Source organism: Bos taurus, chromosome X (genome assembly GCF_002263795.3).
Source record: "Bos taurus isolate L1 Dominette 01449 registration number 42190680 breed Hereford chromosome X, ARS-UCD2.0, whole genome shotgun sequence".
Taxonomy (NCBI): Eukaryota; Metazoa; Chordata; class Mammalia; order Artiodactyla; family Bovidae; genus Bos; species Bos taurus.
Window position 1 is genome coordinate 126,277,100 of NC_037357.1, and position 21,192 is coordinate 126,298,291.

The window sequence follows — 21,192 nt, forward strand, 5'->3', positions numbered from 1 at the left end:
CTTGCTTGGGAAATCCCAAGGACACAGGAGCCTGGTGGGCTCCAGTCCATGTGGTCACAAAAGAGTTGGACACGACTTAGCAGCTAATCAACAACAGTTCCTCAACGTGGGTCTTCTCATCTTCATTTTAAGATAGGAAGCCAGGAGAAGTGAATGTCACACAGTCACAGCCTAAAAGTGATCCTCAAACCTCCAGCCAGGCTTTTTGATCCCAGACCTTTTGCCTTTCCTCTTTCTGTTCTCTATTTGGACATCTAGGCCCAGAAGCCAGTACTTGGCCCTAGAGTTCTCCTCTGGAAAACTTCTGAGTCTCCAGGGACTCCTAACTCCCACCTCCATGGTGCAGGCTATCTGATGCTTGCTTTGCTAAAGTCATTGTTACAGTATCTATTTATAACTGTGCTAAGAAATGCTGCTTTCATGGCCAGGCTCATGGAATAAATAATAACCTTGCAGGACTGATGCAGATAAGAACAGAATCTCCTCTAGAAACTCACTAGAAGAACGCACTGTACCTCTATTACTTCTTTTAAACTTTTCAAGATAGCCTCATACAAACCATGAGTGTTGAGACAGGTCAGAAACAGCTTTTTATCTCTTGGCCTCTCCCCCATCCCTTCCTACCCCAAACTCAAAAATTCTTAGTAGAATAAGGACTTTGAATTAGTTTTCTATCACTGCTGTAACAATTTACCACAAATTTAGCATTTTGAAACAACACAAATTGATAATATTACACTTTTGGAGGTCAGATTCTGTGTAGAGCAAGGCTCAAGTGAGTCTTCTGCTTAGAGTTTCACAAAAACAAAATCAAGGTGTTGGCCCAGCTGTATTCCTTTCTGGAGGCTCTGGGGATGAATCTACTTCCATGCACATTCAAGGTGTTGGCAGAATCAGTTCCTTGTGACTACAGGGCTGATGTCCTCATTTCCTTGTTGGTTGTCAGCCACAAGCCTCTTTCAACTTCTTTGGCCACTTGTATTCCTTATCACACTGCCCTTTCCACCTGCAAGCCCTCATGCTTCACGTCTTTCTGTCTTCCTTTTCTGCACTTAAGGGCTTATGTGACCATATTAGGCCTGTTGGATTATCCCTCTATTTAAAAGTCAGCTGAGACAGTGGAGGTGTACCCCCCGGAGGGAGGCAGCATGGCTCAAGCATTCGTCAACAGCAAGATCCAGCCTGGGAAGGTGGTCGTGTTCATCAAGCCCACCTGCCCCTACTGCAGAAAGACTCAGGAGCTTCTCAGCCAACTGCCCTTCAAACAAGGGCTTTTGGAATTTGTCGGTATTACAGCTGCCGGTAACACCAGTGAGATTCAAGATTACTTGCAGCAGCTCACCAGAGCCAGAACGGTACCTCAGGTCTTCATTGGTCAAGAGTGCATAGGTGGATGCACTGATCTAGTAAATATGCACGAGAGAGGGGAACTGTTGACACGGCTAAAGCAAATTGGAGCTCTGCAATAATTACAGGTGTCTTCCCAGGCCACCATCTCCACCCCACCCCATCCCTTCTTGCTTTGAAAGTCACTGCTGTGAACCACTGCCCTGAACCCTGACAACTTACAGATCTCACAGGAAATGTTCGACGGTTCTGTCTGTTCTGTCTCTCAATCCGAGAGAAACCACATGAAAAGTTAAGCACGGTTGGTCTTCACTTTGTGCTACAGGGATCAGAGGTCTAAATGTAGGTGCGGTGATCATACGGCAACGCTGTTAGGTCAGACGGTGTCCAGGGAATCCTGGACAAGCATATATTGTTTAGATGACACACAGAAGGAACACACAAACATTTAAATGTTATGCAGAAAACCTGCATCCCCCTCCCGCAAAAAATGTCTGTGAAAACACCCAAATTTGGGAAACACTGTTCTGGGTGATTTTCTCTCTCCCCTTCTCCCCCCTCACTCTATGAGAACTTAAGAATTCCTTATTGTGAAGGATTCTAGAATTGCAAGACTGTTAATTTCTTTCTGTAGATGCAAGTATGAATGGTTAATTTCTTCTCTATTAAAGAAGTACTCATGGATCATAAAAAAAATAAATAAATAAAAGTCAGCTGATTAGCAAGTGTAATTACATGTGCAAAGCCCCTTTTGCAATGTAAAATAACTACAGGGTTAATACCAGATGACTAAGACCCTGTGGTCCAAAATTCTGCTTATGACAATCTACCCTCTGGTGCCCCTATGACTTGCATCTATTCTACATGCATCCATTTCCAAACGGCCTCCAAGTCCAGATTCCTTCTAAGCTTCTTTATGGTATTTAGGCTTTCTCTAAAGTGATTTAGGATTTCTCTGTAATTGTCCTTAATCCTTCTGAGTCCCCACCAGAAATCTTTAATATCCATATTTCTACTAACAGTCTGTGAGCTGTGGTGTTGGAAAAGACTCTTGAGAGTCCCTTGGACAGCAAGGAGATCCAACCAGTCCATCCTAAAGGAAATTAGTTCTGACTATTCATTGGAAGGACTGATGCTAAAGCTGAAACTCCAATACTTTAGCCACCTGATGCAAAGAACTGACTCATGTGAAAAGACCTGATGCTGGAAAGACTGAAGGAGGGAGAAGGGGATGACAGAGGATGAGATGGTTGGATGGCATCACCGACCCGATGGACATGAGTTTGAGCAAGCTCCAGGAGTTGGTGATGGACAGGGAAGCCTGGCGTGCTGCAGTCCATGGGGTCACAAAGAGTCGGACATGACTGAGCGACTAAACTGAACTGAACTAACAGTCTGGTCAAGGAAAGCTAGGCTTTTCTCTATCATGTTTCCATGTCCTAGGTAAGTTACTTCACTTCTCAGGGTTAAAAACTTTGTCTGCATAATAATTCTAGTTTTAAATTTTAGGAGAGAGAATACTTCACAGAATGACTGTAATCATCTTCCTGCTGACTTTGGATTTCAGCCATTACCAGGCTCCACAAGAAGAATGTCATCAAATGACCCAGTTGTCACATTTGGGCCCATTCAAGGGGGGAGCAGTTTGGCCAACCTGTTTGCCTGATTTGAAACCAGGGGTGGGTTTTTGGGCTCTGAGATGATCTCTGAGATGGGGCTCCTGTGTCTTCTACTTCCCAACACTGGACAAAATGCCAAGGCCTGACAACTACCAACTGTCAATTTTTACTTTAACAAACACATGTCTAATGCTTACTAGGCAGTATTCTATGTACTTTATATTTGTATTAACATACAGGCACTATTATTGGTAACTTATGGATGAGGAAGTGAGGCACAGAGAAGCAAGTAACTTGCCTAAGATCACACAGGTATTAAGAGACAAAACCAGACATGAAAAAATGTTCATCATCACTCATTTTTGGAGAAATGCAAATCAAAACTACAATGAGTTATCACCTCACACCAGTCAGAATGGCCACCAATAAAAATTCTATAAATAACAAATGCTGGAGTGGGTATGGAGAAAAGGGAGCCCTTCTACATACACTGTGATGGGAATGTAAGTTGGTGTAGCCATTGTAGAAACAGAATGGAGATTCCTCAGAAAACTAAAAACAGAGTAACAATCTGATCTAGCAATCCTACCCCAGGCATATATCCAGACAAATCTATAATTCCAAAAAATACATACATTCCTATATTCATAGCATCACTCTTCACAATAGCCAAGACAAGGAAACAGCCTAAATGCCCATCAACAGAGGAATGGATAAAGAAGATGTGGTATAGACACACACACACACACATATACAATGGAAAACTACTGAGCCATAAAAAGAATGAAATAATGCCATTTGCAAGTAACATGGATGAACCTAGAGATAATCATATTAAGTGAAGTAAGTCAGAAAGATAAAGACAAATATTATATGATGTCACTTATATGTAGAATCTAAAATATGACACAAGTGAACCAATCTGTGAGACAGACTCACAGACATAGAGAACTGACTGGTGGTTGCCAAGGTGGGAGGGGCTTCAGGGAGGGATGGACTGGGAGGCTGGGATTACCAGATGTAAGCTTTTATATATAGAAGAGATAAATAACAAGGTCCTACTGTATGTACAGACAACTATATTCAATATTCTATGATAAATCATAATGGAATTTTTTTTTTAAGAAAAGAGAGAGAGAGATGGAGCCAGGATTTGAATCCAGGAAGTTGAACTCCAGATCTCACGCTATAAATCACTATGCTATGCAGCCAGAGTGCCATCCTTCAGGTTACCTCTTCTTATTCATTCTAACAGTGTGGTCAGAAGAGGTGACAAGAGAAAATTACGCTCCTACCCAATTCCACTGCCTCCAACTGGACCATCAGAGAATTAAGGAAGAATGGTGCCTGGGAGGAGAATAAAAGGAGGAGGCTGAAACCAGAGTTAGAGAAGAAGGTTTAAAGTAAGGAAGTTGGACATTAATGAACTCAAAATGTTGTTAAGTTTAAGCTCTGTTTCTCCATATCTTCTGTGTCATTGCAGCTTGAAGCTGACTTCCAGGAATGCTGAGAAATTTCAGAGTCAGAGAGCAGACAGAAAAATGGATCAGCTGTGGATTTCACAGAGCCTAACAGGCTGAACACACAGTGGAAGCCAATTAAAAATTCTTGCTCACACTTATGATTACCAAAGGGGAAGGGGAGGGAGGGATAAAGTAGGAGTTTGAGAATAAGAGATATATATTACTATATATAAAATAAATACCAAGGACCTACTTATAGCACAGGGAACTATGCCCAATATCTTGTAATCACCTATCACGGAAGGAATCTGAAACAGAATACATATACGTGTGTGTGTGTATACATACATATATATGTATTTGAATCACTTTGTTGTATACCAGAAACACACATTGTAAGCCAACTATATTTCAATTTTCAAAAGCTTGATCAAGTCATACTTTAAATATTTTTAAAAATTATTGTGTCTATCAGAGAGAGGGAAGTGTTACTTAGAAGCTAAATTCATTATCAGCCATTCTGCCATCGAAGGAAAAAATTCTTATTAATGAGAAATATCTCTACATTGTTTCTTTCCCTTACAGAGGCTGGCAAGGAAAGAATGAGAAAATGTGGAACTGTGAACGCTTGTCTCACTCTTCTATGCTGCTGAAGGTGAGGTTGCAAACTGGCCATGCTGGGGTCTGAGTTGGCTCACAGACATGTTTTGTTTGGCCTGCACAATGTTAGCCTGCACAGTGGGGGTTTTTTCCCCTCAATGTTTTAAATTGGAAATAGTGGCCAACATATTTTCAAAATAGGCAGGAATCCTTTGACAGATGTATTGTAAATAACTTCTACTGTTCTGCAGCATGCCAAAACTCTCTTATGAATTTTGATAAACAGAAGTTCTTAATTTCAATGAAATCCAGTGTATCAATCTTTTCCTTTATGGTGACTGCTTTGTATGCCCTGTTAAAAAACACTTTTTATGAAATTCATGAAGTTATTATCCTGTGCTGTCTTCTAGCAGCTTTATTGTTTTACCTTTCACATTTAGATCTAGGACCCATATTGAAATAATTTGGGGACATGGTAGGGATCCAGGTTCATTTTTTGCCATGTGGATATCCAATTGCTCCAGTGCCATTTATTGAAAAGGCTATTTCCCCAATGCCCTCCCCCCGGATTATGATAGTGTCTTTATCGTAAATCAAGGGATCGTGGATGTGTGGATGTTTCTGGCCTCTCTATTCGGTACCATTGATCTATTCATCTAATATTTGCAACAGCGCCACATTCTCAATTACTGTGACTTTCAAGTAAGTCTTGAAATCTAGTAGTGTAAGTCTTCCAATCCACTCTGATTCAAGATTATCTTGGTTATTCACTGGGATGGACACTTAAAATTGGTACATGTATGTGTGTATCGATGCTAACCCTCAATTTAAAATAACAAAAAGGGACTTTCCGGGGGTTAAGGGAGATGAGATATTGAACCTCTCTCAAGGACTTAGAAATCAGGAGCCTGTATGGTGGCAATAGTCTAGGGCTGCCTTTCTAGACACAGTGTGCAAGCTCCAATCTGTCACAAGCCCCACCTACTATTCCCCACCACTAAGGCAGATAGGCCAGCGCTCTCTCTCCTCTTACTCTGGACTCATTTCACTCATTTACCTTGTTGCTTGGACCCTGGACGTATGGGAACAAACAGACTAGTTTAGTAGAACTAGCTCTGGCCATGTGAAGAAGTGTTCCTGGCAGTGTTGATAAGGCTGCAGAGCTCTGGATAACTGAGGGAGGGGGTGTTCTAGAGCAGGGCTCTCGTTATGGGCACTGCTGACACTTGGGGCCAGATCATTCTTAGTGGTGGGGGTTGTCCTGGACACATTCCTGGATCCCACTAGATGCTCTCCCAAGTTGCAACAACCAAAAGCGTTTCTAGACAGTACCAAATGTTCCCTGTGGATAGAGGCAGAATCACACCCAGTTGAGAACTGCTGGCCTAGACCCACAACAGAAACAGGAGGTAGGAAAAGAGATATGTAGGGGATAGGGGACCTGAGTTAGGAACATGGGCAGGACCCCTACAGTTCCCATCTACTAACTTTCCCTCAGCCAGCAGAATAAGAATCTCCAAAAAGGGAGAGGACGACTCTGACAGAGCAAGAGTAGACAGGGCTGGGGGAAGCTGTGAGCAAGACAGCATCTTCACAAACTCCAAGAGGCATCTTCTGTGTAAACTACAAGAATGATGTCCTCTAGTGTTGTATGATGTGTGGCCCTAGGTATAAACTATTTCAAAGCTCTCATCCTTCTAAATAGTCTATAAATTTTGTCCTTTTCCCATTCTACCCCATCCTTCATACACACACACACACACACACACACACACACACAAATGCCTCATGTTTGTAGGAACGGGGGCTGAGGGGAGGAACTAGATGGTTCTTCCATCAAACTAATTCCTAGGAAGTATATAAAGCCAGGAGTGTCTAGGATAAAAACATCAATTCCTCCACCATTACCTCTGGTTCTCAGAATCTCCAGAAAGATCAAGATGCAGACTCTCACCACACATGGATGGAGGTTCAAGCCAATTTTATTTGCATTTCAAAGGTCCTGCATCACAAGTCTCTGTATCTGTCTTTCATTTGCTTTGCTTTCCTTTTATTTCATTCCCCAAGCATTGTCTTTCTTCCCCTTGGCTTTCCTTCAGCCTCATAGCTTTGATGAAGTCTAATGCGGAGGTGGAGGAGACCTGTGCCCTATTCTGCAGTGAGAAACCAGGGACAAGAGTGGTTCACACAGGTACAAATTAAAAGGTGCATTTTCGTTAGAAAATTTCAAAACATGAATACAACTGACTAAAAGTCAGTCTGCTTTTGTTATCAGCATGCACCAGCTCTCCAAAATTGTTTAGACATTTGTCTATAATAGAATACCCCTCCTCCCACCCCAAAATTCTCTTGGCTATGTTCTAAATGGTTACTGTGGTTATTTTTAATATGTATATGTTTACATATCATAAGCATAAGCAAGATCAGCAGATAACATATTCTACACATACACACAAACATACAATATTTATATCCTCTGCTGACGTAGGTTATGGTTATGATGCTACAGGATACTCACAGGTGAATCTTGGAAATATTACACAGTGTCTGTGTCAATTCCTTTTTTTCTGTCAAATCTATTAAGAGGATTTCAGGGCAAACAAATGAAGGTATACCTGGGTTACAATCTTATTCTCAAAGATACTTTTTATTCAGCATTTCAAAGAAAATGCAGTGAGGGAAAAACCATTCCAATACCTGCAAACACTTATGCTGGCACTTACAGAACACCTCGTATTTATAAAACAACATGGCAGGGCTCTCTGAAGGTGCAGCTTGCCCTGAAGATGCTGTACTTGGAGCATGTCTCTCCCAGACTCAGGGATTTTTCAGAATTGTTCAATAAACTCAACCGAGAACTCTTATTCAGAAGGAACTGGATATTTCAGCTTCATTTCCAAACTCTTCATTTCTATAATAAGCCTTCTTGCTAAAGAAAAGGGGGGCTTGCACCTCTGTCACCTTGGGCCCCTGATATCTCCCCTCCAAAAGAAAGAGCTGAGACTAAAGGTTCACATGATCAGGTAGGACTCCTGCCTACCAGGGTTTAGACCCTTGAGTTCTGAGCTTTGATTCTTTGTCCAAGCAGACGCCCAAAGTGTAACAAATTAAACTAGCAGGCTTGGTTCATGCCAGAAACACTTGTTTACAATCTTCCAGTGAGGCATTTCCTTTCCAGGAGGTAGGGGGAAAAATTGGGAAAATATAAACCACTCCTCAAATACCAGTGAAGTGACTTAGATTCACTGTGCTTAGATCTCAAAGGGGCTGCAATCGCAGGGTTCTGTTTTATGTCTTCTCAGGACATACAAGGCCTTCTCTTCCAGCCTTGTGCCCACTTCCTCCCCTCCACTCACTCCATCCAGGGGAGAATCTTTCATAATTCCCAGAAGACAGCCTGCTCTTCTCCTGCCTTGCCTTAGCACACACAGCTCCCTCTGCCTGGAACACCCTCTTCTTCTTGGTTAACACCTGTCCCTCTTTTAAGACTCTTCCATGATGCCTTCGTGGATCACCAGTCTGAATTAAATGCTCACGTATGTTCCCAGATAGTTCAGTAGTGAAGAATCTGCCTGCTAATGAAGAAGATGCAAGAGATGAGGGTTTGATCCTTGGGTTGGGAAGATCCTCTGGAAAAGGAAATGGCAACCCACTCCAGTATTCTTGCCTGGGAAATTCCATGGACAGAGGAGCCTGGTGGGCTACAGTCCATGGGTCACAAAGAGTTGGACAGGACTTAGCAACTGAGCATGCACGCCTGTACGTTCTCAGAGCCACTTGGCTTTGTGCCATCTGCCAGATGCTGTGCTCACCACAACTTTTTCCTCCTGTGCTCACAGCTATACTACATGTCCCACTCACCCTTGCAGTTAAGTCTTGTCACATAACTGAGTTCCAGGAAATGAAATATGCACATAAGTGATGTGTGAAGAGAAATTGTATCCTCTCTACAGTTCTCTCTTTCTTCCACACACTGGCTACAAAGAGAAAACTCTCAAGCACAAGAGAAAGATGGAAGCACACATAGAAGGGATCTGGGTCCCTGCTGCTGCTTCTGCTGCTGCTAAGCCACTTCAGTCGTGTCCGACTCTGTGCGACCCCATAGACAGCAGCCACCAGGCTTCCCCGTCCCTGGAATTCTCCAGGCAAGAACACTGGAGTGGGTTGCCATTTCCTTCTCCAATGCATGAAAGTGAAAAGTGAAAGTGAGGTCGCTCAGTAGTGTCCGACTCTTAGTGACCCCATGGACTGCCACCTACCAGGCTCCTCCATCCATGGGATTTTCCAGGCAAGAGTACTGGAGTGGGGTGCCATTGCCTTCTCCATCTGGGTCCCTACTGAACAACAAACAAAATGACACAACAATGAACTCTACATTGAGTGAAAAATAAACTTTCATTGTGTCAAGTCACTGAACTCTCAGGGTTCTTTGTTATAGACAGCAGTGACCCATCCCTAATACAATAAGTCCCCTACATACGAATGAGTTCCATTCCAAGAGCACATTTAAAGTTGAATTTGTTCATAAATCCAACAAAATTAGTGTAGGTACCCAACTAACACAATCAGCTATATAGCACTGTACTATAATAGCTTTATAATACTTTTCACGTACATAAGACATAGAAAACAAAAAATAAGAAAACATTTTAAATCTCATAGTTCAGGATCTTGAAAAGCACAGCAGTACAGTACAACAGCTGGTACACAGGGGCTGGCATCAAGTGAACAGGAAAGTTCCAGACTGGAGGAGGGAGAGGAGGTGGGAGATAGCAGAGCTGAGGGACTGTCAGCAGTAGGAGACGGAGGGCGAGGTGCAGTGTCACTCACACCGGACATTGTTAGCACAGGGTCTTGTTTGTTGGATTCAACTCTATCTACCCTCTTGAAAAAACGATCCGGTGATGTCTGAGTAGTAGCTCTTTTCTTCTCATCCTAGATGACATGGTAGCACTGGACTGCATTCTGAACTGCTGCTACAACCTTCGTGGACTGTCCTAGGTATGGGTCCTATGCCTCAAAAGCCAACAGTGGCTCCTCAAATAAAGAAAATCCCCTGCCATTTCCTAGTTGTGAATCTCTTAAGTTCTTCAGTTACTTCCTCTTCTTCTTGTCTCTCTTCATCCTTTCCTGGGCACGTTTGCATCTTTGAAGGTTTTCAACTTGAAGGTTCATATGTAGGGGACTTGCTGTACCTCATATCACCTACCTCACACTGCCGTGCAAGTCATCTGGTCTCTGCGAGCTCCTTGAGGGAAGGGATTCTGTCCCATAGGTCTCATCTCAAGCTCCTAACATAGTGTTTGATACACAGCAGGGCCAGAATAAATATCTGTGGAAGGAAGGTGAGGAGAGGAAACTAATTCATGAATGGACACTGTAGCACAGCAGCAAGTCAGCCCTGGAAACATTTTTATACTTTGCTCAAATTAGTTGAGTCAATTGAGTTAGTTTTGCCTCTCTGCACCAGTAGCCTTGATTGTAAAATGTAGTTACTGAGGTCACTAGTTTAACTTTAGTGAGCAATCACTGTCCCCAGGAGGGCCTGTTAACAGGAAAATTGCCAAGCCCACTCCCAGGGTTCCTAATTCAATTGGTCTGGGGTGGGTCCCAAGATTTTGCATTTCAAGTAAGTTCCCCAATGATGCTGATACTGCTGGTCTACAGACCAGACTTGGGAACCACTTGCCTAGATGACATGAGATCCCTGGGAACGGTCAGAGCCTGGTAGTCTCCAGAGGCCAAGCTTATCAGCCAAGTCATGGATGCTTTTTCCAGAGTTAGTTTTGCATTTGGAACTACTAGACTGGAAATATCCTATGTGAGGCCAATTTGCATTCACAATACGGAATACAACCCCCACCTGATAGGAGACTGGTGCCTCCTAAAATTATTCAAGTTTTAAAGATAAGAAACTGGAGCCTATTATACAGAGTGAAGTAAGCCAGAAAGAAAAACACCAATACAGTATACTAACGCATATATATGGAATTTAGAAAGATGGTAACAATAATCCTGTATATGAGACAGCAAAAGAGACACTGATGTATAGAACAGTCTTTTGGACTCTGTGGGAGAGGGTGAGGGTGGGATGATTTGGGAGAATGGCATTGAAACATGTATAATATCATATATGAAATGAGTCGCCAGTCTAGGTTCGATGCACGATACTGGATGCTTGGGGCTGGTGCACTGGGACAACCCAGAGGGATGGTATGGGGAGGGAGGAGGGTTCAGGATGGGGAACACATGTATACCCGTGGCGGATTCATGTTGATATATGGCAAAACCAATACAATATTGTAAAGTTAAAAAATAAAAAATAAGAAAACATAAAATAAAAAAAAATAAACTGCAACTAGGGTGCCAGATTACTTGGTTGGGATTTCAGGCCAGCCCTTTCTGATTCCTCCCCTTCACTCGCAATCTAGGCAAGGACATTATGTTGGAAACATTTCTGAACACGAAGAACACCAACAAGATGAAGCAAACAACCTGACCTCACATTAAGCCAAGTTATCAGTTTGGTGGATCTTTAAAACGCACTGTGAGTTAGCCACAATACCCCAGGAATGCGCAGTGTTTATCGAGCTTAAGGACCCAGCTCAGATCAGGAGGGGAAAATAACCAGATCTCAGACTTTGACTGAATAGGGAAGACTGCCAACTCCTTTTCACGTCACTTGCATTAAAAGCACAAGACCAAATACACACAATATACTGACTGACACCAGGACTACACCAGAGCCAAATTCGTTATCTGACATTTATTGTCACATAGCACCCCAGTTTCATAGCATGTACATTTTACAAAGTTAGAGATTCTTAACCTACTATGTTCTCCACAGACTTTCCAACAAGTGTGAAAGAGACGCAGTAAGGTTAGCTTGAGTTGACAAATCACAAGCCAAATATAGGACACCCTGTATTTCTTTATGTTTAAGACTAATATACATAGAGTTTCCAATGTTTAGCACATGAATGAGACTCTGGCTGAGTAAAAGATGAACAGAACTTGTTAGCACATTATCATGAAAAGACAGAAGGCATCAAATATATAATTTTGCTGTTCCTCATTGAACTGTTCAATGTACCTGTAGTGAAAAAATATACGTTTTTACTTTTGAGGTTAAAATAGACCATCAGCTAATTATCTCTCCAGGCCCACAGCTACAAAGACTAAAATGGCTCTTCCCACCTCTGGCTCACTTGAACACTGGATCTGTGCTGAAGACAAAAAGAATGGCAGTGCTAAAGGAAAGGGTATAACCAGCTCCCAGGGAGGTTACTGCCAAAGTCCTCATACAAGTTGACTTGTAATTGGTTCAACTCAGTTGACCTAATCTCCATACAAGGGGGCACCTGCATCACCTGTTCCCTTCCCAAGGCAGGGCTCTCTGAAGGAGCTTTAGGATCCAATCCTGATGTCCAACATAGTGCTTTATGACCAAATTGGGACCAGAAGTTTCCCTACTGCCACCCTCAAATTCCAGTTCCAACCCGCTAAGTTCCAGTGTCCTCTAGTCTTCAGAATCATAAACCACTTTGTCCAATCTCCCACAGTCATGAACTTGGCTTAGAGCAAGACATGAAAACCCACAAAACACAAAACCCAAACATTCCTCAAGTACTGAGAGCAGAGCACCACTTTCGTCACTAGAACAAGTCCTGTCGAAAACCTGAAATGCTTTTCGGAAAAGGTCCCTCTACCATCACGTATGTTAATTAACGTAGAAAACAATGAGACAAGCCTAAAAGTGACTGTGCACCTGGGATGGCTCGCCTACATTCACAGTCTGGCTGTTTCAGGAAATGCTTGGTAAGGCAGTCTCTGAAAGCCTGTTTTGGAGAAGGAAGCAGCGTGCAGATTTGACTTACACCGCTTTGCATGTCTGGCCCTTTTGGTCTGCTGTTCTTACAGCTGCTCTTGGGAGGGTCACAAAACTAGCTGCATCTCACTGCAAACAACAAAGTGGGGAGGCTCATAGAGTAAGACTCATAAACTGCTGTTGATGACTGATCTGCAGGTATTGGTGGGCAGCCTTCCTTAGCCTGGGCTGAAGGGGAAGCAAGATATGCCTCCAAAAGACTTAGGATTCCAAAAGCCCACATGCCCCTGAATTCTTACTAAGAATCTGAACCACACTGGGTCATAATGCAAAATACTATAACAAAGCACCCATAACTAAAGTGTAAATTCAAGTGATCCTTCGAAATCAGTTTCAAAGAGTACACCTGAAACAGAGTCAACAACTTGGAAAGAGAAACCAAAGTTACTAGAATGTTCTCTTTAACTAGAGGAGAAAAAGACTTCTCAACTGAGATTTCATTTTGTTCACATTCACACTGCTCAAACCACAACCTACTGAGTCCTACTTGTCAGTAATATGGGAAGATTTGGTTGCTAGGATATTTGTAATTCTTAATATTTTAAAAATCAAATTCCATTAGTGATATCTTGTCAGGAGGTGTGATTTTAGTTTGTGCTGAACAAATGTTTTTACCTCTAAGGTGTTATACTAAAACTGAGATCTTTCCAACTACTACGTTTGCAAATGTCTGTCTTAACTGCAAGAAAAATATCCATTCCAGATTATTTTCTTTTTCTTTTAAATCTTAATTGATTTTATTTTTAATGGTTAATACATGCACATGATAAATAATTCAAACAATACAAAAGAAGATTGAATGAAAAATAAATTTCCTGTCCCCCCCAGCCCTCATTCTCCTTCAAAGGGGCCCCCCATTGTTACCAATTTCTTTTTTTTTTTTTAAGAGTTCAATAAAATATTATTATTATTATGTAGGTCTTCCAGACATTTTATGAATCTACATAAGGACACTGGGGGAATCCTGTTCTATACCACTGAGTTAATTCTGAGTAGCCAGATGAATATTTTATTCTAATTTCATACAATTCTCAGATTACCTAAATCACTCTCTGGACAGAACATGCGATAAGGCACCTTTCTCAAACTGCTGTCCTTTTCCTCAGCCCCACCAATAGAATGTCTTTTCCTTTCATTTACAGCCCAAGCAGCCAAATAATAGCTTCTCATTTTCTCAGTGAAATCATGGATTTCCTCTGGTATCACTTGGCAGTTTCAGTCATCATAGATATTTGACCAAGGATGTTTTGTTTTGAAAATCTGAAGTAGCTGAAATCACTATCAAATTTTATTCCAGAGAGGAACACTCAAATCATGGGAATAAAGGGTCCTTAAATATAATTAAGTAAACCATTGTAGCATAATTCCTGATTTTCCATATGTAGGACCAATTTGGACAGGAAAACTGTGAGAAACAGAAGGTTTATCCTAATATAATAGTACATTATCATAAGCTTCCTCTACTGTTATTTTCTAGCAGTCTTCAGTTTAAAACTGGAATGGAGATATCTGCTCACCAATAATTACAACTCCACTGAAAGGAACATTAAGAATTGAGTTCCACTCTTATTTCTTTTTCTTCTTTTTTTTTTTTTTTTGCATCTCGTTTCATACATGACATTTCACATGTTTCAATGCCATTCTCCCAAATCTTCCCATCTTCTATTAATAAGCACAGATCTATCATTACCATAGTTATAAGCTCATCTAAGAAATGGACAAATATCATTTAGAAACAGACTAGAATTAAATCACATGTGAAGAAAGGAATGCTTTAATGATAGTTCAGACACTACTAGGGAATCAAAGAAAAATTCATGTTTCTGATTACTCACCCTAAACTATGCTGAAATGGAATATTTGCAGCCCAAGTAACCCATGCTATATTGAAGAAAACTATAACTTACTACATATTGAGTTCATTTCAATCACAGTAGTCTATTTTAAAAACAAACTCCCATAAGGAATACAGGAATGGAATTCACTCAAAGCAACAGCTGTCAAAAGTTCTGCCAAGAAACCCAGGGTAATTTACTACATCATGAAAGGTGAGGTGTTCAGAAGAACAAATAGTTCAATCCTATTCTTTCAGATTTTATTTTTTGCTTCAATCCAAGAGAAATATCTAGATCTCAAACTCACTAAAACATGTTTCCATATTTTAAAACTGATTAAGTAAATAAAACATGGTAAATAGAAGAGACCCTTCTAATCTATTTTTAGTACTGCTAGTGGCCAGAGGACTCAACTTAGAATCCATAAAATCCAACTCTGTCAATAGCTCCCTCCTTCTATGGATTCTTGGACTAGGAACTGTGGTTTCTTAGGGCCTTGGTTTCCCCAAAGCAGCTGCAGGATATGGGAACAGGTCCTCTCATCTCCGACATCCTGCTGTGCAATGAGAAGAAAATGGGCACAGCTCCCAGCTAAGCGGCCTCCTCTCCTAACCAGATCCGAAGTATTTCTCTAATATTTATAAAGCAGTCAGATACCTCCAACTAAGGCAAATGTCTGCCTTGATTATGACACACTCCTTCATTCTAGAAATCTACCTTTTGGGTTTGCTTCATGGCTGCTGGATAGGGAGGTGGCCAAAGCAATAAGTGATAAACCAGAGATGCTGAGGTACCCGGTAAATCGGTAATATACTGTGCATTCATCCTTGGAACTATGAGACTCCTATGGAGGAAGACTGATTAACAATAAGGTTATTAAGCCCTCATGGATGGGGGCAACATCAACATTCTGCCCACAGATTTCTGCCCAACAAGCAGGTCTTATTCTTGAGTAGTTTTACAAAAGAGGTATAATGGTGATAGCAATAACCCAGTCTTCCTATAAATCACATGAAAGGCTCACAGAAACATTATCAGGAGTTATAATCCTAAATTAAAAATACACATCCTAAGAAAACAGAGAAACAAAGGATAAGCACTAGTTAGGTAATAATGATGTTGTATGTGTATTTAATTGGTTTTTTAAAAAATACACTTCTAGGCAACTAAGAAACTGTGGTCACTATTAAATCCAGTCAGGAAGGTGGGGTGTAGATAGTATTGTTGTGGGCTTTAATGCAATGCCTATCTTAAAATATTGGTGATACTATGCAACACATTGGAGAAGGCAATGGCACCCCACTCCAGTACTCTTGCCTGGAAAATCCCAAGGACAGAGGAGCCTGGTAGGCTGCAGTCCATGGGGTCACTAAGAGTCGGACATGACTGAGCGACTTCACTTTCACTTTTCACTTTCATGCATTGGAGAAGGAAATGGCAACCCACTCCAGTGTTCTTGCCTAGAGAATCCCAGGGACAGGGGAGCCTGGTGGGCTACCATTTATGGGGTCGCACAGAGTCGGACACAACTGAAGCGACCTAGCAGCAGCATGCAACACATGAGCCTTTGACTGTCCAGTGCAAGTTTTTTCCTTTAATGAAAACCAAGCCAACTAAACAAAACCCCATACTCCTAATACGGTTCACTCTGGTTTTGGCTTGATGAGGGAAAAACATGTTAATATTTTAAAAATGTAGAACATAGACTAACATTCTTTAGTTTATATGTCTGCTTAATGGATATGAAGTGCTATCTGGAGTGTGCGTGTATGTCCTGGAAGATTATGAGATAAAGTGCATATGCTAGACTTTCCTGGATTGAGTGGAACAAAAGGCAAATATGATGTGAAACGTCTGCAATGTGGACACTGTTGATAAAATGTGTTGCAGCCCCCAGTTCTCAGAACATGTGAAAAAGAGGTTACCTAAAAAATGTTCACTCACCCATTCATATTTTAGAAAAGGTTTAAACTGACCCTGAAACCCTCCCACAGGGACAAAGAAGGCAGCCAAAAGGGAAGGAAAGGGGACTAGAGAAAGAGTTCAAGTCTTAGGATTTTCAAAATCCAAGCAATTCTGAATCCTTTAATATATACAGAACAGAATCAACAATTTTGTTTTTCTTTGGAAAAAATCATATTTGAGCATTTCTCTTCTGCCATTAAACTATAGATAAAGCTTGCCAATGGAGTAAGGAAGCATTAAATAAATGCCTACTTCTTCTCAGAGCAGTCAACTCTATTGAAATTAAAGGCTTAGTCCTGCAAACTGCAGACCTCTGCTAAACCACTTCAGAAAGTACCCTAGCACACTTCACACAACATCTTAAGAACTGGTAAACTAGCAAAATGCACAAGAGATAGCAAATTTGCCATCAGTATCTTGAAGTGCTGTTAAAGCTAGAAAGCCCAGATACCTGGGAGGGTCAGTCAATTCCCACTGTCAACTTGAGCTTGCAGGATAAGCAGGGGCTATGTAAATTTCTATAGAATACTGGCTTCTGTGATTTGAGCTTACTGTTTTATGTTTTACATCATTTACACTAGAGTCGGTTGGGCGCCTCTGAACTGCACATAAACCAATCCCTCCTCAAGGGTCACTTCACAGAGAACAAAATAATCATATATCAAGTGTAAGGATCGGCTTTCTTTCATTATTTCTTTATACTCAATACACTTGTGATCTGGGTTAAAATAACAAAGACAAAAATAACTACCGAAGACTGTTGGATTACTGGTAATAATAATTGCCCCTTCTTCCTTAGTTTGAATACCTGGGTTCAAACAACAAATATTCATCAGTCCAAACAGTCTCATCAGCTTTTCACATTTGATGAGTGGTTTCCAAATTCATGCATTTACAGATATATTAACCCATGCAGGACAGAAGTAGAGATCTGGCAACTAGTTATTTAATTTGATTGGGCAAGGCAGTTAGGGCAGATTGCTCTTGTCCAAAAACCTGCATGAAAGGGCTGAGTTATCTGTGTTGACAGCCTAGCTGGGACAAGTTAAACGGATCATGGACAAAACTACTACTTCACAGAGGTGTAAGACTGAATAAGTCTTTGCTATTCCATAGAAAACAACAGTCATGTATTATTCATAGCTAGATATAATATCAAGATGGCATTAGAGAAGCAGTTTTTGGCATATATATAGTGGTGGAGGGTAAAGTGCCAGTCTAAAGCTAATGATTTTGTTTACTTCTAGTTTTTGTTTCTATCATCATCATGCCAAAGACTATCTAGTTGGAATCACAATTATTCAGGAAACCAACTTACTATATATGATATACATATGAAAATAAAACAAGCATACTGAAGGTACTGGGTTACAAGGTCTTATACAAATCATAAACTCTTTAAATAAATAATGCTCTAAATCGTTTTTATTTGCTAGAAGATTGGTTTTCAATAAGGAGCAACATCTAACACCTTGAGGAAATACTTAAGAATGGGAGATAAATTCCACTGATAATTACAATTTTAAATGTGACAATCAGTTGTATTTTTTCCACCACAGTAAAAATGTACGCGTGAAGCACAAGAGAAAAGGTGATATTGATTACATTCCGCTGCTCAGAGCTTTTGACACAGTCTCAGACATCTATGACAAGTAGTTGCGTTGAAACATTCAGGAAAGATCTTGGCAGAAAAGGTCACCCTCTGTTACTTGAATCTTGTGGGGGAGGGTCACAATACAGTGACTGGACGAAGTTGTTCCAATTGGTTTTCCAATGCAATCCGTTCTTGATGAACCTCCTGAGTTGTACAAAAGAAAGAGAAGAGAGGGGTCATTTTTTGGGTTCATCCCCACTTCATCTGATATTAAAAAGAAACTTATGATGGACCCACAAGCATTCAGGTGCCATATAACTCAAGGAGGAGTAGACTGGGAGGCATTGTATTTGAAGCTGGTGACAGGACATAGGAGGCTTCACAATAGTCTCTCAATTCCTTTCTTGATGATGAAATGAAACTAACTGATCAACCCTCCCTCCTCCCCACACCTATGTCTCACACTCAGTTTTTAACAGGATCAGTGGCTGGCACAGAATGATGTTAAAAATAAAAAGACTGATTGAAAGTGAGCAGAAAAGCAAAAGCAGACTCCTAATACTGAGAGGTGGGTCATCAAGACTACATTTCTAGTTTCAATCTCTTGCTTCTAATCCAGTACCATACTGGATCAGGACCAAGGGATAAGAAAGGACACTGGGTGTCCTTACACTAAAGTGTCATCCAGGATCCTGCATCTGTGGCTGAAGGTGTGTCTTCTCAGCTAAAGGTAGAAAAGAGGATCTGCAGTCTGCTATTTGGGAACTCAAACTCTGAGCCCTAAAACAGACCGAATGACAAGGAGAGAGAGGGACAACATAAAGGCATTCTGAAGTAGAATCAGTCAAGGTGGGAAAGAAGTCTATATAAAGGCTCAATTCTGAGACATCCCAGAAGAACAAACATGATGAAAATCATTATGGAACTCAACAGGAGTTTATTTACCTACCCTCCTTCCTACCATCCAACAGTCTCTGAATATCTATCTACTAAGGGCCTGGTTCTCACATGCTAGTAAGGTGATGCTTAAAATTCTCCAAGCCAGGGTTCAGCAATACGTGAATCATGAACTTCCAGATGTTCAACTGGTTTTAGAAAAGGCAGAGGAACCAGAGAACAAATTGCCAACATGTGCTGGATCATCAAAAAAGCAAGAGAGTTCCAGAAAAACATTTATTTCTGTTGACTATGCCAAAGCCTTTGACTGTGTGGATCACAATGAACTGTGGAAAATTCTTCAAGAGATGGGAATACCAGACCACCTGACCTGCTTCTTGAGAAACCTGTATGCAGGTCAGGAAGCAACAGTTAGAACTGGACATGGAACAACAGACTGGTTCCAAATAGGAAAAGGAGTCCGTCAAGGCTGTATATTGTCACCCTGCTTATTTAACTTCTATGCAGAGTACATTATGAGAAATGCTGGGCTGGATGAAGCAGAAGCTGGAATCAAGATTGCTGGGAGAAATATCAATAACCTCAGATATGCAGATGACACCACCCTTATGGCAGAAAGTGAAGAAGAACTAAAGGGCCTCTTGAAAGTGAAGAGGAGAGTGAGAAAGTTGGCTTAAAACTCAACATTCAGAAAACGAAGATCATGGCATCTGGTCCCATCACTTCATGGCAAATAGATGGGGAAACAGTGGACACAGTGGCTGACTTTATTTTTCTGGGCTCGAAAATCACTGCAGATGGTGATTGCAGCCATGAAATTAAAAGATGCTTACTCCTTGGAAGGAAGGTTATGACCAACCTAGATAGCATATTAAAAAGCAGAGACATTACTTTGTCAACAAAGATCTGTCTAGTCAAGGCTATGGTTTTTTCAGTGGTCATGTATGGATGTGAGAGTTGGACTATAAAGAAAGCTGAGCACTGAAGAATTGATGCTTTTGAACTGTGGTGTTGGAGAAGACTCTTGAGAGTCCCTTGGACTGCAAGGAGGTCCAACCAGTCCATCCTAAAAGAGATCAGTCCTGGGTGTTCATTGGAAGGACTGATGTTGAAGCTGAAACTCCAATACTTTGGCCACCTGATGTGAAGAGCTGACTCATTTGAAAAGACCCTGATGCTGGGAAAGATTTAGGGCAGGAGTAAAAGGGGACGACAGAGGATGAGATGGTTGAATGGCATCACCGACTCAATGAACATGGGTTTGGGTGGATTCCAGGAGTTGGTGATGGACAGGGAGGTCTGGCGTGCTGCGGTTCATGGGATCACAGAGAGTCACACACGACTAAGCGACTGAACTAAACTGAAGGGCCTGGTTCTGCTCTGGGTGTGATGATACCACCAAGGAACAAAACAGTTCAAACCAATGCCCTCAGAGGGCTTATACTCAAATGGCTGGAGAAAGATAAGAAAGTTAAAAAACAGAGATACTTTCAGAAGGCTTTCAGAAGGAAATTAGATGCTATAATAGAGTAATGGTGGATCTGGGAGAAAGGCACAGAGCGTGGTCAGGGAAGGCTTCTCAGAGCTGATTCTACTGAGAAGAGACTTGAATGAAGTGAGGGGTGAGCCCTGTGAAGATACAGGTGAAGGATATTCAATGAGACAAAATGGCAACAACTAAGGCTGCAAAGGAAGGAACAAGCTTGGTGCGTTTGATGAACCACAAGGCCTGTGTGACCAAATGCAGAGGGGACGATGAAGACCTTGGCAGGAACTAAAGTCAGAGAGTTAGGCAGGGACCCGGCAGACAGAGTAAGGAGTGTGGATGCCATTCAAAGTGAAGGAGCACAGCAATGAGAGCTTTGAATCAGGAAAGGCATGTGGCCTAATTTCAAATTCAGAACTCTCACTCTGTCTTTTGTGTAGACAATGGATTGTAGCAGGACAAGAATCAGAGCAGAGAGCATTTGGGAGGTTACTGTAT

At 41.4% G+C, this 21,192-nt stretch overlaps 1 protein-coding gene and 1 pseudogene across 2 annotated transcripts in view; one reads left to right on the forward strand and one right to left on the reverse strand.

The window, feature by feature from the left end:
* Window positions 1-1,106: 1,106 nt before the first annotated feature.
* On the forward strand, window positions 1,107-1,484 carry LOC783653 (glutaredoxin-1 pseudogene; annotated as a pseudogene).
* A 10,296-nt stretch (window positions 1,485-11,780) lies between these two features.
* REPS2 (RALBP1 associated Eps domain containing 2) overlaps window positions 11,781-21,192 on the reverse strand; it is a 244,962-nt gene continuing 235,550 nt past the window's right edge. For both annotated transcript variants that reach the window (XM_024988440.2, XM_024988439.2), the window contains exon 18: window positions 11,781-18,515. In XM_024988440.2, coding sequence (XP_024844208.1) covers window positions 18,447-18,515 — 69 coding nt within the window. In that variant the 3' untranslated portion in view covers window positions 11,781-18,446. The remainder of the gene's footprint in view (window positions 18,516-21,192) is intronic.